The sequence below is a fragment of the Crinia signifera genome, chromosome 5 (assembly GCF_055691185.1).
Source record: "Crinia signifera chromosome 5, ASM5569118v1, whole genome shotgun sequence".
In the NCBI taxonomy this organism is placed as follows: Eukaryota; Metazoa; Chordata; class Amphibia; order Anura; family Myobatrachidae; genus Crinia; species Crinia signifera.
Window position 1 is genome coordinate 23,999,697 of NC_139221.1, and position 17,879 is coordinate 24,017,575.

A 17,879-nucleotide genomic window follows, 5' to 3' on the forward strand; every position below is an offset into this window, starting at 1 on the left:
TGCACGCATACTTTATGTGCTGTGTGATGGGATGTGTTCGGGAGCGCGCATACTTTATGTGCTGTGTGATGGGATGTGTTCGGGGCTCTGTGATGGGATGTGTTCGGGAGCGCACATACTTTATGTGCTGTGTGATGGGATGTGTTTGGGAGCACACATACTCTATGTGCTGTGTGATGGGATGTGTTCGGGAGCGCACATACTTTATGTGCTGTGTGATGGGATGTGTTCGGGAGCGCACATACCTTTATGTGCTGTGTGATGGGATGTGTTCGGGAGCACACATACTTTATGTGCTGTGTGATGGGATGTGTTCGGGAGCACACATACTCTATGTGCTGTGTGATGGGATGTGTTCGGGAGCACACATACTTTATGTGCTGTGTGACGGGATGTGTTCGGGAGCGCACATACTTTATGTGCTGTGTGATGGGATGTGTTCGGGAGCGCGCATACTTTATGTGCTGTGTGATGGGTTGTGTTCGGGAGCGCGCATACTTAATGTGCTGTGTGATGGGATGTGTTCGGGAGCGCACATACTTTATGTGCTGTGTGATGGGATGTGTTCGGGAGCACACATATACTGTATGTGCTGTGCGATGGGATGTGTTCGGGAGCACACATACTTTATGTGCTGTGCGATGGGATGTGTTCGGGAGCACACATACTTTATGTGCTGTGCGATGGGATGTGTTCGGGAGCACACATACTTTGTGCTGTGTGATGGGATGTGTTCGGGAGCACACATACTTTATGTGCTGTGTGATGGATGTGTTCGGGAGCACACATCCCATTGCACCCGTACATCACACTGTGTATGGGCGGCAATAATGTAGCTGGAGTTGACCTAAGTGGGGAATGTTTTTCCCATGGCCAACTCCAACGACAAATGTCTATAAAGCAATTTTATAATACTGCTTTCACATTGCAGAAATGGGTAATGACACGGTATTCTTAAATGGGACTTTAAAGCGGGTCCGAGCCTTGAGACCTTTCACATCGCAGGTGAAAACCGTTTTAAAAATCGTTTAATACCATTCAAATATTCAACCCGTTTAACTCCCAAGGGACACGTTTCAAGCCATTGAAATAGAGCTGTTCAAACTGCCAAAAAAACGGCTTTAAAACATGTAGGACTCTGCTTTTTAACCATGTTGAAATACCGGTTAACTTTAACCGGTAAATCAACTCTGGCACTTTCACATTGCAGCCTTAAACGTTTTAAAATGGAAAAAAAACGGCAATATACCGTTTTAAAAGTGCGATGTGAAAGGGGTATTAGTCACTCATTTTGTATTTATTATTGACAAACATCACTGTTACTAGAACAAATGTACCCAGACAAAGCAGGGGCGGGTTGCTAGTGTAGTATATTTAGATTTCCGAGAGTTAATATTGATTATTTGTTTCCCATGGTGGTGTACAACCCCGTCATACACAGAAATACCACCAGTGTCCTTTAGCAGCCAAAGTATTCTTTACCATCTGTGCCAATCCTAGTGGGCGACATTAACATTTATTTCATCTCATTATATTTGGCAAACTCCAGCATGTAGTTCTGCTAATCCCTGGAGCAGTCAGTGGAGATGTAAAGCCAGAAGATCCTCAGTGTTTGGCAGTTCTCTTCCCCTATTGTTCTTCCTTTGATCCATGTGAAGGAGAGCTGTTACAGAGATGAGGGCTTTAATTGTTTTTTTAAAACGGAAGTGTCACTCATTCTAGACTTGAGACTCAAAACACTACAGAATACTTCCTGCTGGATAAAGCTATCTTAGGAATGATAATGATAACATCCTAAACATTTTTGGAAGAGGCAAGGTATATCCAGCAGCTTGTGCCGGATCCTGGTGGTGGTTATTGTAAATTATCTAGACGTATATTCTGCAAACTGAGTACATAAAGCTGTATTGCATTATGAATCATCTCCGTATTGGAGTAATCGATAACTTTTCTTGCACCGCACAGTAGTGTCTTTTATTTATGCTACACTACACTGCAGTGCTTCTTATAATAACACATAATGCCACAAAGTAGGGCCCCTCATTCACATAACACCACATAACAGTGCCATTTATTCTCATTGCACCACATAGTAGTGTCCCTTTTTCACCTTATGTCACACGGTAGTGTCCCTTATTCGCGTTAGTAGTTTCCCTTATTCACATCATGTCACACAGTAGTGGTGCCCCTTACACACAATACCACACAGTAGTAGTTCCTTATATACACATAATACCACACTGTAGTATCTCTTATATATTTGGCTACATCTGTCACTCAAAGTGTGTCTGAAGCTGTAACGCTCACATGACTGACTCACATGACAGAGAACCAGCCCAGTGAGCCCACAGACAGTGGCAGACACCCTCTCCATGTTACACAGCAAAGACACAGCTACTCACCAGACACACCAGGTGAGCGCTCCACACCTCCATACCTCCCAACCTCTCCAGGAGGGACAGAATGCTCTGTTTGTGGACTTCCATCTTAATTTATGATTGTCATCACCTGTTTTAAACAGGGTAATTGATAAGAAAGGTGTTTAAGCACAGGTGATGGTAATTCATAAATTAAGAAGAAAGTCCAGAAACGGAGCAATGCGTCCCTCCTGGAGAGGGTCATGTTAAGAGGTATGCACCTCCCTCCCCCCCATTCACGGCATCCCCACGATTAAATGGCACATGCAAAACACTGACATGGCTATGGTCGACAATGAAAAAGGTTGACAAGATTTATTTTTCACTTTTACAATGTTTTCATATTCATTCTCATGTGTCGACATGGACACCAATGAAGTGCCACACTTATGTCAACATTTACATGTGTTGACCTTTCTGTGTTGATTTTTTCTTGTGGCGATTCGCGGCACCCCCCTGCGACCCCCCTCCCGCGATTTGCAGCACACCCCCCGCAATTCGCGGCACCCCCGGTGACTCCCGCAATTCGCGGCCCCACCCCGTTACACCCCCCCTCCTGCGATTCGCGGCACCCCGCGACCCCCCTCCCGCGATTCCCGCCAACCCCCGGGGCCCCCCCTCGCGAGGTTCACGGTGCCCCCCCAACCGCGATTCCCCACCCCTGACCCCCCCTCCTGTCATTGGGGCAACCCCCCGCCCCCGCCACCCACCCTCCCGCGATTCACTGCAACCCCCCGCGCCCCACCCTCCCACGATTCGCGGCACCACTCACCTCCTCCCTCCCCTCCTCCCTCCCCCCCCCACCCCCGCGCGCGATTCAAAGCAACCCCAGGATTAAATGGCACATGCACGGCTATGGTCGACAATGAAAAAGGTTGACATGAGTTTTTGAAGATTTATTTTTCTTTTTTTGAATGCTTTCATATTCATTCTCATGTGTCGACATGGACACCGATGAAGTGCCACACTTATGTCAACATTTACATGTGTTGAACTTTCTGTGTTGATTTTTTCGTGTAGCAATTTTTTTCCAGTGACAACTATCAACTATGTGCACGTCAACCTAGACATCATCAACCAATTCTTTGTATAATATATAACACCTGTTCTGTTTTACTATAGGTGTTTTAAGTCAGATCTTTTACTGCTACTATTACTGTTTATGTAAATGCATTCTGAATGATTGCAACATCCTACCATCCTTCTACAAGAATATATAACCAACTAGGTGATTCATCGCGCCCCGTGCCCCCCCCTCCCGCAATTCACAGACCCCCCGCGCACCCCCCCCTCCCGCGATTCGCAACCCCCCCCTCGCGCAATTCACGCCCCCTCCCACGCTTTGCGGACCCCCGCCCTCTCCCGCAATTCGCCGACACCTGCGCCCCCTCCCTCCCTTGATTCACGGCACCCCCCGCGCCCCTCCCGCAATTCACGGCACCCCTAAGCCCCTTTTTAGTCCCCCCGTATACTCACACACCCCTCATCACTACCCAGCTTCCTGCTCTCCTGAACCGTAACTTCCACCACTGGGGAGTCGCTGACGCTGTTTTGCCCACATGCCCCTATCATGCCTCATAGCCCAGCCTTCTGCTCTCATGCACCCGAACTCCCACCCAGTAGGAGGAGACACTGACTAAGGGCCACCATCCTGTACTCCTGTAGTGCCACGCTGGACCCTCACCCACTGGCAGAAGCTGCACAGTATCTCCCACCCTCCTCTTTAGTCCCCCTTATGCCCACACACCCCTATCACTACCCAGCCTCCTGTTTTCCTGTGTCGTGACCTCCGCCAGTGGGGAGCCGCTGACTCAGAAACACCCTACTATACTATTGCACACACACCTAAACAACATGCACACACAGCCCCCCTCCCCACACCCACAAATGTTACTGTACCCTCCACACTATCAATGTACATCTTACTCTGTAACCGCTTTTTAATTAAACAATACAATACACTCCCTCTTCCAAATCATATGCTCTCTATTTAACACATTTCACCTATAACTCAAGTTGCAATACAGGCCATCTTTCATACAATTCTAACCATCTTTCTCATATACAAATGTTCACAAATTAAGGGGGCGCAGCCCCTTATGACGGTGTGAAGAGCGCCCGTAGGGCGTGATGAATCACCTAGTATATATTAATTAATGATATTGGAAGTGACAGTGAGTAAAATTGCAATATTTGCAGACAACATGAAATTTAGTAAGGAAATTAACTCAGGAGTGGATGTCGAAACACTACAAAGCGACCTAAATAAACTGGAAAGGTGGAAAATGCAGTTTAACTATGAAAAATGTAAAGTAATTCATTATGGGAACAAAAATGACCAAGCTACTTATGCCCCTTTCAGACCGCACTTTTAAAACGGTAAATTGCCGTTTTTTTACCGTTTTAAAACGGTAATGTGTGCGGTCTGAAAGGTCCAGTCCCACTTAACCGGTTAGAAAATGCAGTTTTTTCTAACCGGTTAAAATGCAGGGTCCTACCCGTTTCTGAACCGGTATTTTAGCCAAAAAATCGGCTCAGAAACGGTATTTAGGACCCAGCCAATGAGCTGGGTCCTAAATTCAGCACAGTGAATACTTAATGAGCGCTCATTAAGTATTCACAGCACTGGAGCCCCCCCCCCCGCGCGTGTCGACACCCCCTGCGCGCGTGTCGACCCCCCCGCGTGTCGACCCCCCCCGCGCGTGTCGACGGCCCCCCCGTGTCGACTTACCCCGTGCCGGTATCTCCGTTGTGGTTCCCGGCACTGCAGCTCAGTATGCTCGGAAAGCACTTATGAAAAAAGTGTCTTTCAGAAAATGGCTGCCCCCATACGGAAGACAGTTTTTTTAAACTGGGTTTCCTATGGGGCAGCCATTTTCTGGAAGACACTTTTTTCATAAGTGCTTTCCGAGCATACTGAGCTGCAGTCCACAACGGAGGTACCGGCACGGGGTAAGTCGACACGGGGGGGGGGGGGCGCCGACATGCGGGGGGGGGGGGGGGGGGGGGGGGCGTCGACACGCGCGGGGGGCGTCGACACGCGCGGGGGGCGTCGACATGCGCGGGGGGGCGTCGACATGCGCTCGGTCGACACGCGAGGGGGGGGGGGGAGCTGCACGGAGGGGAGTGCTGAAGGCTGCACTGGCTTTAACCCTGTATTTGGAAAGTTTCCAAAAACGGGTCTGCCAGTGTCAAAAAATCGGCACTTAAACGGTAATATACCGTTTAAGTGCTGCGGTCTGAAAGGGGTTTTATCTGGCAGACCCGTTTTTGGAAACGTTTCCAAATACAGGGTCAAAGCCAGTTATGCGGTCTGAAAGCAGCATTATAGGCTAAATGGAGTTATTATAGGGAATTCTGCTGTAGAGAAGGACTTGGGGTCATCATAGATGAAAAATTGGGTAATAGTGCACACTGCTCAAGTGCAGCAGCAAAAGCAAACCGGACACTGGCATGCATTAACAGGGGTATGGATTCAAGGAATGCCAATGTGATAGTGCCTCTTTACAAGGCATTGGTGAGACCACACTTGGAATATTGTGTTCAGTTCTTTGCACCGCACCTTAAAAAGGACATAAATGACTTGGAACAGATACAGAGAAGGGTGACTAAGCTAGTAAAAGGTCTTGAATCACTAGAATACAAAGATAGGTTAACCAGGCTGAATATCTTTTCACTGGAGAAACTGGAGGTTGAGAGGTGATATTAGTATGTTCAAATACAGGATTGGGAATCATATGGAACTGGGACATGGTTTGTTCACTAACAGGCCTATACTTATATACTTAGGATACGCGGGCATATACTGAGGCTTGAGGAAAAGAAATTCCGTACTGATTTAAGAAGAGGATTCTTCACCATTAGAGGAGTAAAATTCTGGAACTCATTGCCGGAGGGGTGTTTACAGCAACTACTGTTAATGAATTGAAATAAAAACTGGATACATTTTTGGCCACTAATGGAATACTATAGATATGACTTACTCACGTCAGTAGTTACAAGTTAGATAGGTTCTCGATGGACTAACGTCTTGTTTCAGCCTTAATTACTATGTTACTATGTAGTAGTGCCCCTTATACATATAATACCACACAGTAGTATTGCTCTTTATACACATAATGACACAGTGGCCTTATATGCCCCTTATGTGCATAATGTCACACAGTAGTATTATATCTTATATGCATAATGCTACATAGTAGTAGTGCCCCTTATGTGCATACTACCGCATTTTATTACTGCCCCTTATAGGCATAATGCCACACAGAAGTAGTGCCCCATATACACATAATGCCACACAGTAGTAGTGCCTCTTATACACATAATGCCACAGTAGTAGTGCCCCTTATACACATAATACCACACAGTATTAGCACCACTTAAACACATAATGTGTGGTCCCTTCACTGCTCCTTTGGTAGTCATGCACTAAATAGACATAACAAATTATCAGACTTTATTGTCTTAAATGGTTAATGTCTATCTAGGGCCAAATATAATACAGTGTGAGACTCAGAAATTGAGAGATTTTGGGATAGTTTTCAAAAAAAATTAAAGCAGCAATTATCTACACTGAAAACCCAGGTTGATTTTGCCATGTAAATGATTGCCACTTTAAAAAAAATGGGAAAACTCTTCTAAACATCTCTCACTTTTTGATTCTCACACCCTATTACATCTGAACCCTATTGTCTTCTTATGTATGTACCTTATGACTTCTGTATCCTGCAGCCAACACACACACATGTGAATACGCATTGATCCCAGGTGTCAGTGAACTCCCTGCTATTCAGATGCCAAAATGTCTGCAATCTGCAGAAATTGCAGCAATTTTCTGCCTCGTAAAGAGGGAAACTGAAGGCATTTGAGTAGATTCCATAGCCCCAAGAAAGGGCGTATCCTGCTTATATAACTGTGCGTATATCCAGGTGAAGCCAGACACAACTGAGGCATATTTATGCAAAATGGAACTATATCATTTTTGTTTAATCAAATTGTTTGACTAAATTATTATATCTTTTTTTTTTTGTTGTCTGACCCCAGTGCTCCCAGCATGACTTGGATTTTGGCACGGAGTGCTTACACTTGGCTCTGGCGTACGGTAACACTAAGGCTAAGCTGCTTGAAGCACCACCTGATGTCTGGAAGGTAAATACAGCATTACTGGATGTTACCTCACACCAAATGTTTGGTTTACACTTAGCTCCTGCAAACTCAAGACGGATGCTGTGCCACCGGCCGCACTCACTGGAGGTGGGAATGCCACCCGTGGCATAATTATACTGCAGGTTACATGTGCACTTTCTCTAATTGGTTCATGGGTTTGTTTTTTTCTGTGTGGAATGCTTTAAGCACTTGCACATTTTGTGGTGGAAACCGGTAAGGTGGCCTCCGCGGAGAAAAACTACAACGTTACTCAGTCTCCTCCATTACAGAATGCTTCCTTTCTATGCAGGACTGGGACAAAATGTGTGTCATCTATGTGACACTGACCTCAGCAGTCGCCATGTGACACTGACCTCACCAGTCGCCATGTGACACTGACATCACCAGTCGCCATGTGACACTGACCTCACCAGTCGCCATGTGACACTGACCTCACCAGTCGCAATGTGACACTGACCTCACCAGTCGTTGTGTGCCACTGACATCACAAGTTGCTGTGTGCCACTGAGGTTACCGGTTGCTGTGTGCCACTGAGGTTACCAGTTGCTTTGTGCCAGTGAGGTTACCGGTTGCTTTGTGCCAGTGAGGTTACCGGTCGCCATGTGCCACTGACGTTACCGGTCGCCATGTGCCACTGACGTTACCGGTCGCCATGTGCCACTGACGTTACCGGTCGCCATGTGCCACTGACGTTACCGGTCGCCGTGTGCCACTGACGTTACCAATCACCGTGTGCCACTGACATCACCAGTCACCTTGGTTCATTCTTTCTGACAAAATCCTTCTTAGATGGGCAAAACCATGTAAACTGCAGGTGGGGCAGATGTAACATGTGCAGAGAGAATTAGATTTGGGTGGGGTTTTACTTCAAAGTGAGATCTATATTGCAGTGTAAAAATAAAGCAGTCAGTATTTTCCCTGCACAGAAACAAAATTACTCACCCAAATCTAATTCTCTCTACACATGTTACATCTGCCCCCCTGCAGTGCACATGGTTTTGTCCATCTAAGAAGGATTTTGTCAGAAAGAATGAACCAAAATAAGGCCCCTTGAGACACTGACATCACCAGTTGATTTAAAAGGTTATATATACTACTGAGCACAATACAAGGCAGCCTTGTCCACAAACTCCCCTGTTAGCAAGGGACGAAACACAAGGTATATAGACAATTGTGGAGTGGTGCCCTGAATATATAAAGGTCCTTTATACACCTTTTCTGGTGTCACAAATAATGTGTAACACAAAAGTCTGTATCAATGATTTTCTTTCTTTTATTAGATTGAATAAAAGTGTTCAAATAATATGTTTGTTGTACATTTATAATAAAGCTAAAACATTTTGGTAATCTTGGCTGGGTAAATACAGGGCGCCCTGTAATAGCAGGGCGCCCACTAAGCAAATTGCTTAGCAGGCGATTCTGCATAAGAAAATCGCATCGCTTGCGATTTTTGTGTTCGATGTGATCGCATGCAATGCGATTTCCCTATGTAATTTATTCACTTCACTCTGGCCGCGGGTGCGATCGCATTGCATCGCATCGCATGAGATCGCACCGCAAAATCGCATGTGATCGCATACGATTTTATAGGGTGAGATGCCATTGACTTTGGTATACATTTGTATGAGATGCAATGAGATTTAGGCATCCCCCCACTATCCACGCCACCCCAAAGCGTGGCGAACGTGTGTGGATAGTGGGGGGGTGCCTAAATCTCATTGCATTTCATTCAAATGACTTGTTTGTGTGCAAAAACATGCCGCAACAGAAAGTGAATGCAATTTTTGCAGGGACACTAATCGTTTAAAACTTGCTGGATATGGTGATAGGGAGCTGCGAAGACAGAGATCGGAGGTAGAAGCAGATAGGGAATGGGGGTGGGCTGGAGGGTTTGTGGGATAAAAACTGTCACAGCTCAAAGTGAAAGTACATTGCAGAAGCCGTCATTTTGAAGGGCTTTTAACTAGTAATATATATAATAAACTCTGCAATATAACATAGAGCAAAATTGAGGTGCTTAGCATAATTTTGTCCAAAAATGTGGGCCTAACAACTGAGACCAAGTGGCCTCATCTAATGGGTCCCTAAGACTCTTCCTGTCCAGAGAACAGAACCCCACCAGGTCAGGACAAGCCCATCCGCACCAAGGCATCGTACTAGTAAGTGGTCTAAGTGTTAAAAACGGTTACAGTAGTAAGAAGCAGCAGCCGTGTGTTGTGGGTGTTACATAGGTGAGAGGTAATAATTAGGCTGTGTACTACTATATATCAGCTAGACATTCATCGCATTAAAAAGACGCTACACCGTTTGGTGCGGCCCACTTGCGCCATATAGAGCTCAGGTGTATGGGGACACATCTGTAGTTCAACATAGGGTATTCAATGTGTGCGATATTTCCGCCATGCAGAAATACTGGCACACGCATATCCAATGCTGCCACATTATCGTCCACGCTGATTGAACTTTTTGAAACCGGTTGGTAAATTGTGAATCTGTTTTTGACAATCGTCCTAAGTTTTTGCAGATCCATGGGCTTTAAGACCGACAGAAATTTTTCAGCGGTCGAATGTAAATCCGACCTGTTCTTGACGAAATGTGCTGATATTTCCGACTGTCGGCAATATTGGTACACATGGAGGGGGGGGGGGGGGGTTTCCATGTGTCGGAGGGGTTGCAGATACAGAATAGCCCCCCCATGCCAGCCATGGTAGCTTTCCCTTAGTAATAGAATGCATTGCGCCTCTGAGTGGGTTTGAGTTGCCCGATTTATTTCTTTAATAATGGGCACAGCGTATCAGTGAGTTGATGCGATAAAGACAAATCACAGTGATTCTTAAGTGGAGGAGGTGACAACCCTAGAGAGTGTGCCCTCAGTGCCAGTATGTGGCGTGCAAGTACAGCAGAAATAAAAATGTTCCCCAAGTCTAGTCATTGATCCCCATCAAAATCAGTCTGGAGAAATATTTAAATAAATTTCCAAGCATCGACGTCTCTGTTCTTCTGTGTGTTGCATAATCCTCTTATTAATGTACAGCCAGGATTTTATTGTCACCTATAGAAATAGCTGCTTTGGGGCTCTCTTTTATTGACTTCTAATCCCTTCCTGTTCCCTGTAATTAATGACTTTTATATGTGCTCTAGGTGACCTACAAACGAGATTTATATGCAGCTGAATCAATTATTAAGGGTAAGTGTGTGTTTATTATTATTGTAAATAGTATGGTGTAACAGGGCATATGTGCTGTAATTAACCCTAACATGCCCTGTGGCTGTCACAGCATAAAACCCTGATTTATTTTCCTTATTTCTCCCTGTGTGAAGCAGGAGACTCTGGTCTAACACTTTTGTAGTAGTTTGAGAATATGTATCATTTCATTTGCATACAGGATTTCTAACAATGGCTTCTGTCGGTGACCTGTACATTATTTTTTATAGGGGGCCATTTATTAACATTTTTGATTAATTTTATTTATATTCCTAAACTTGGGCTCAGTGGCATGACTGCCCTGATCTTCTCCGGGCTCCCTGGGGGACGTGGCCAAAGGGTGATATCGTTGATGCTAGCAACAGCTATAGGCTCAGTATTGCTAATGACCTTACTGTATAGGGGTGTCCACACTGCGCAGGAAACAGGCGCAGATGTCTTTGGGGGAAGAATATTTATAGGTACTTGACCTAAGGTGCAAGTAACAATCAGTATGATCACATCTGATTGGCTGTATGCGGCTAAGCCTCACCCATTTATGCTAATAATGTTGTAATATTGATGCTTACAGTGAAATGAGCAATTGGTTTGCAATAATAAAACAGGATTGTCAATGCATGCTTGAAGTTTGTAATTGCGTCTTGTATGAATCATGTTTTACAGTCTCTCTGCCTTTATTAGTTATTAATGTATCGTATATACCTTCTGCACTGATTTCTAGGCATTTTTTACTTTTAAACTGGTCACATCTCCTGCTTTTGCCAGAACAATCTTCATGTATGGGCATATTGGGCAGGTGCCCAGGGCCTTAAAATCCTAGGGTCCTCCCAACAGGGGCAGGTGGTGGTCACACAAATCTCTTCCTGCCATCCCAGCCTGCAGCCAGACAGTGACTGTGTGTCAGCATGCTGATTGGGGGCTAGTCCAAGCTATACACCATGACAGTTATTCACTGTATCAAAGAATGTGGGGAGACCGCAGCAGGGACTTATGGGTCCTGAGAATTGGTGTATAGACGCCCCAGTGCACTGCTTTTCCCAGGGCCTACAAGGCTGTTGGGAAGGCCTTGGCTGTAACCATATCAGATGTGCTCCTGTACTATATGTGTCCTGGGCTAGTCACATTGGCAATCACTGTGACCATGAGCCATGATTTTTTTTACATATTTTATTGTTAAAGAACAGCAGATAAAGCTACAATGGGAGTTACTTTTGTAAATATTATAGAGAGACAATGAAGGACTGTGGATGACAATAAGAATTATAACAAGAAGAATTGTGTATACAGTAATCATTGTTATATAGAGAGCACATAACCACAACATATTAATATTATTAGAAGGGACTAGAACCATTCGCGAGAACCTTTAAATTGTACCAGGAAGTTAAAGAAACTGAGGATCGTAGGGAGGTTTTAGTAGATGGAGATTAAGGACCTTTTTCTGATTTGTATGATACCCTGCGTGTTCGCGCAGGGGACCGATGGCGAGCGACTTTGCATGCGCATATACTGTTATACGCAGCTGCTTGGGGCGAGCAGGTGCACTGAACTGCTTGTTCATGCGGCCAGGGGGGTGGGGTGGGGGGCGGGGGTGTGGGGCGCCTAGCAGTGCGGATGGGGTGTGTGGGGCAGTGGTGACGGGCTGCTCCCATGGGAACTGCCTACCTGCTTCCCATACAGGGCGCATGCAGATGTAAGACACCAGAGAGGTGTCTTTACATCTGCAATAGTACAACTGTTCCGGGCTGAGGATCAGTCCTATGTCACATAGGGCCAGATGTATCACACTTCAAAAAGTGATAAAATGTAGAGTGATAAACAACCAGCCAATCAGCTCCTACCTGCCATGCTACCAGCTGGGTTTGAAAAATGACAGGTAGGAGCTGATTGGCTGGCTGTTTATCACTTTCCATTTTATCACTTCGTGAAGCTTGATACATCTGGCCCTAACTCCCTACATATCCCATGGGCATTGTGGAATTACTACCCTGCTTCTCTAACACCCATCCCCCCTATTGCACATGAGGTCTTACCTGGGAGCTCATGGCTGCCATGTCTAGCCTCAGTACTTATATACAGTGGCCAGGATAAAAGCTTTTGTGGCCCATTGTATATGTACATGTGTATGTGAGCAGTTATCACCATATGTCAGTAACCCCCAACCATACTGCAGGACAATTGTATCGCTGTATAGGGACCAAGTGGTCTATGGAGAGTTGTATAGTTCACGCTCCTGGAAGCCTCTGTTTTGACAACAAGCTGGATATTGATTGCTCTGTCCAACCAAGTGCTATATCCACCTAGGGGCACCAGCGCTGTATTCCCAGAGTCATTTAGCTTTGTGCATTTTCCCACTTTCCTTTGGCCGACTACGGTTTCTGGTTTCGTAAACATCATTTTAGCCTCTGGATATTCAATTTCCAGGAGTCTGGCCTTGACCATTGCTACACCCGGCTAATCCGTGGAATGTCAGCTCCTTGGGCAGTGCTGTGTTCCCCACCGCTCATTGACTTGCCGTTGTTTTGACATTTGTCTGTTACTTGACGAATTTATATGACTTTTGGTGACTTCAGAGTCTTATTTTGGTTTGTTCGCTGGGATATATTTGGTGATGAGTGACAGGTAGCATCTGTTGTACTGGGCTGTGCGTGTTTCTGTGGCTGCTTTGTAACCTTTGCGCCGATGGTATTTAGAGCGTAATACGGGTCTTTGTGTACTTGGTTATACTCTCATTAGCCTGCATTATATCCTGATTTGGTACTCTTTACCTAGCACGGCGCCCATCGCGGGCATCGCGGCCATCAAATGCACTAAAAAACGGGTGCGACGCGATGCCCGCGATTTCCCATAGGGAACAATGTTAAAAGTGTGATTGGACGCGATTTTACTGTTCAATGCCTCAATGCCCGCGATTTTTCCATAGAAAACAATGTTAAATGGGCCACAGAGCCCAAATAGTCCCCCTGAAGTGTGAAATGGCCCCCACAATTGTTAACGCCACCCCACGATCAACGTGAACCCGAAGCGTGGCGAGCGCAGCGAGCCCGCGAGGGGCGGCGGTACGCGTCCTCCGACCTTTTCATACCCCCACTATCCACGTCGGCGTGGAGTTGAGAATAGAATAGTGTGGCGAGCGCAGCGAGCCCCGCGTGGGGACGCGGATACCTTCACAGGTAAACGCGTCCCTTCGCGGGCTTCACAGGTATCCGCGTCCCCTCGCAGGGCTCGCTGCGCTCGCCACGCTTCGGGCTCGGTGGCTCGCTGCGCTCGCCACACTATTCTATTCTCAACTCCAAGCCGACGTGGATAGTGGAGGTATGAAAAGGTCGGAGGACGCGTACCGCCGCCCCTTGCGGGCTCGCTGCGCTCGCCACGCTTCGGGTTCACATTGATCGTGGGGTGGCGTTAACAATTGTGGGGGCCATTTCACACTTCAGGGGGACTATTAGGGCTCTGTGGCCCATTTAACATTGTTTCCTATGGAAAAATCGGGGGCATTGAGGCATTGAACAGGAAAATCGCATCCAATCACACTTTTAACATTGATCCCTATGGGAAATCCCGGGCATCGCGTCGCACCCGTTTTTTTAGTGCATGCGATGGCCGCGATGCCCGCGATTTTTTACCCCCGATGACCGCGATGGACATCGTGGGCGCCGTTCTAGGTAAAGAGTACCCCTGATTTTTCTTGATTTTTAATCCGCAGCTCCCCGTTGATCAGCTGTTCCTGTTATTATTTCTTTCACTTTAAATGTAAAGGTGGCCATACACTAGAATGATCTCAGGCCTGAAGGCACAATTTCGACGGGTCATGCGATCGATCGTGTGAAGATCATGAGGTATATCGGTACGATGCGCTGTCCCCTGGGTCCAGATTAGGGATGCCAATCCTGGGGCATTTTTTCAATCCTGGGATTCAGGATTAAAAAAATGCTCAATCCCGGGATTCCCGGGATCCGGGGATTGGCATCCCTAATTTGAAAAAAAAAGCCCACGCCCCCCAACCGACTGCTGCACACAATTACCTTCATGGTCGGTCCGGTGGGCGTAAATGACTAACATTAATGTAACCTATTGAAATCTAGATTCATTCCTTGGGTTGAAACATAGAAACATAGAATTTGACGGCAGATAAGAACCATTTGGCCCATCTAGTCTGCCCCTTTTTTTACCCTTTAGGTAATCTCAACCCTTTTTAATCCTTATTTCTTTGTAAGGATATTCATATGCCTATCCAAAGCATGTTTAAATTGTTCTACTGTCTTAGCCTCTACCACCTCTGATGGGAGGCTATTCCACTTATCCACTACCCTTTCTGTGAAGTCATTCTTTCTAACATTTCCCCTGAACCTACCTCCCTCCAGTTTCAGTGCATGTCCTCGTGTTCTATTACTTCTTTTCCTTTGAAGAAAATTTCCCTCCTGTACTATGTTAAAACCCTTGATATACTGTATTTGAAGATTTCTATCATGTCCCCCCTTTCCCTTCTCTGCTCCAAACTATAAATGTTAAGATATTTTAGTCTATCCAGGTAAGTTTTGTGATGTAGGCCATGCACCATTTTAGTTGCCCTTCTTTGTACACTCTTTAATGTATGGGTTGAATCACCTAGTGTATTTATATCCTTCTGAAGATATGGTCTCCGGAACTGGACACAGTATTCCAGATGAGACCGTACCAATGACCTATAAAGTGGCATTATTACGTCTTTTTTTCTGCTACTGATTCCTCTCCCTATGCAACCAAGCATCTGACTAGCCTTCCTCATTGCTTTGCTACAGAGGGTCAGTTGCAGATCTGCCTGTAGTCGTGATGTGCAAAGGCTGTGCACCACCATGGTGGCGGACCTTCCGTTAGCTTTGTTGGACAGCCGAAGCAATATGTCTGAAACAAATGTAATTTACAGACTTCTAAAGTACAAAACCACCAACAGTCTTGCAATATATTGGCCATTCAATTAAATGACCGACATATCGACCAATGTGTGCCACATCTTAAGCCTATACCTTTTGCATGGCACCTGGGTTGCCAAGACGAAGGTGCCCTAACAGGCATGGCACGTAGAACACCACACAGTGTGATGATCATGTTGATGTAGTCCTTTTAGAAATACTCTATGGCCTCCTGGCAAATGTGCCGGACAGGGACACAGAACCAAGGGTAACGACCCTTGCATTGCCATCGATCTCTGCATGGTACTTCCACCCAAAAACAAATTGCAGTTCTAAATCTAGTGGCTGCATTTCACAGGCTGCAGCTGTTGGGCCAGTAAACTTCCCATGGAACCAAAAGGAACTTCAACCAAGCTGAGTTAGCCTTCCATTCAGTGGCAAGTACTGTATGGCTAGCATGGCATGGCATGGTATGGTATGGGGATTTATAGAGTTGTCCCGCCGTTACACAAATGGAAGTTTGCAATTGTACATGCAGATCTGTTCTTAAATAAAGCATTTTTTTAAGTACATTAGTTAGATTTTAATGTGTGTTGCATGATTGGGATAAGGTTTATGTTTAAAGGCTATTTTGTTTAAGCTATTTATTTATTTATTTTGAGCAATTTTATGTTTGAATGCATTTTTCTCCAAGGGACGCTAATGCATGCGTATTTGTGGATGCAGGGTTAATACTGTCTGCTTTTGCATGTAGTGAACAAATGCGGGGCCTCTACCATGGAGCGCAGGAGGGCAGGTGACCCTATCCAAAGTGTTTGTGCCAGGCCATTGATGTTGGGACTGCAGGCTGCTTGTGTGGCCACATCCCTCACCATAAGATTTGTGGTCCCACAAGCCTCCATTGGAGACAGTGTTGTATACTTTAATCAGTCCAGCAATACAATGTTTATTTACTGAATTCAACTTCCATATACTGTATACATTTGGAAACAATTACATGTATTCATATGAATAATGTAACATTTGTACATATGACATTAATCTGTTATCTGGCGGCTTTCTTCATTTTCTCTATTTGTATGGATCTCTGTGAGTACAATACAGTACTCAGCGATGTTCAATGTGTCATCCTCCAACCCATCACATTAGGTGGGGGAGATGTATTAAGCATGGTGAAGTGATCAAGTGGTAGGTGATAATGCACCACCCAGTCTGCTCCTAACTGTCACAATTGAAAATGACCATTAGGAGCTGATTGGCCCACCTTCTACTTTATCACTTCACCAGGCTGGACTTCCTTGGTGCCAGCACAGTGCAAAGTTCCCGCACCAACTGCCAGTGAGTCCTGGCCAGTGATGTCTGGCAGTGTTGGGGTGGCAGTTTGTGTGGAACCAATTGGACTGAAGTTCTAGACTGCGCTGCAGCACCACCTCTGCAGTCCCCACTGGCAAGGAAGTCTGTAGCTGTTTGTACCTAATAGAATGGTTCATGTTGGAAGGTATGATGTGTATGTGATTGCTGAGGACCTATCACCCACTTTATTAGGTGTCTGTTTGACACAAATGTTCGTTTGTGGGACTAAATTGAAAAGCAATTACCACCATCTAATTGCAGTTGGGTTCAACCCACATTTAAATTCAGTCTACCACTGTTACTTAGAGGCAATATATATGAGGCTACTATACTATTGCACACAGACACACACACACACACACCTAAACAACACGCACACACACCCCCCACACCCACAAATGTCACTGTACCCTCCACACTATCAATGTACATCTTACTCTGTAACCGCTTTTGGTACTTGTTTCCTAGCACGGCCACAACGATCTTGATCTGGGGCATCACAGGTAAAAAAATCGGCGAGCGCAGCGAGCCACCGAGCCCGAAGCGTGGCGAGGGGACGCGGATACCTTCACCGGTAAACGCGTCCCTTTGCGGGCTTCACAGGTATCCACGTCCCCTCGCGGGGCTCGCCACGCTTCGGGCTCGGTGGCTCGCTGTGCTCGCCACACTATCTATTCTCAACTCCACGCCGACGTGGATAGTGGGGGTATGAAAAGGTCGTAGGACGCGTACCGCCGCCCCTCGCCACGCTTCGGGTTGACGTTGATCGTGGGGTGGCGTTAACTATTTTTGGGGGGCCATTTCTCTGGTCAGGGGTTTTTTTGGAGTCTCTGGTCCATTTAACAT

General features: G+C 45.9%; 1 protein-coding gene across 5 annotated transcripts in view; it reads left to right on the forward strand.

Moving 5' to 3' along the window:
• The window catches only part of CRPPA (CDP-L-ribitol pyrophosphorylase A), a 300,601-nt gene that overhangs the window by 78,240 nt on the left and 204,482 nt on the right, over window positions 1-17,879 (forward strand). For all 5 annotated transcript variants that reach the window (XM_083186792.1, XM_083186788.1, XM_083186789.1 and 2 more), the window contains 2 exons: window positions 7,461-7,565; window positions 10,725-10,770. In XM_083186792.1, the coding sequence (XP_083042918.1) occupies window positions 7,461-7,565; window positions 10,725-10,770 (151 nt within the window). The remainder of the gene's footprint in view (window positions 1-7,460; window positions 7,566-10,724; window positions 10,771-17,879) is intronic.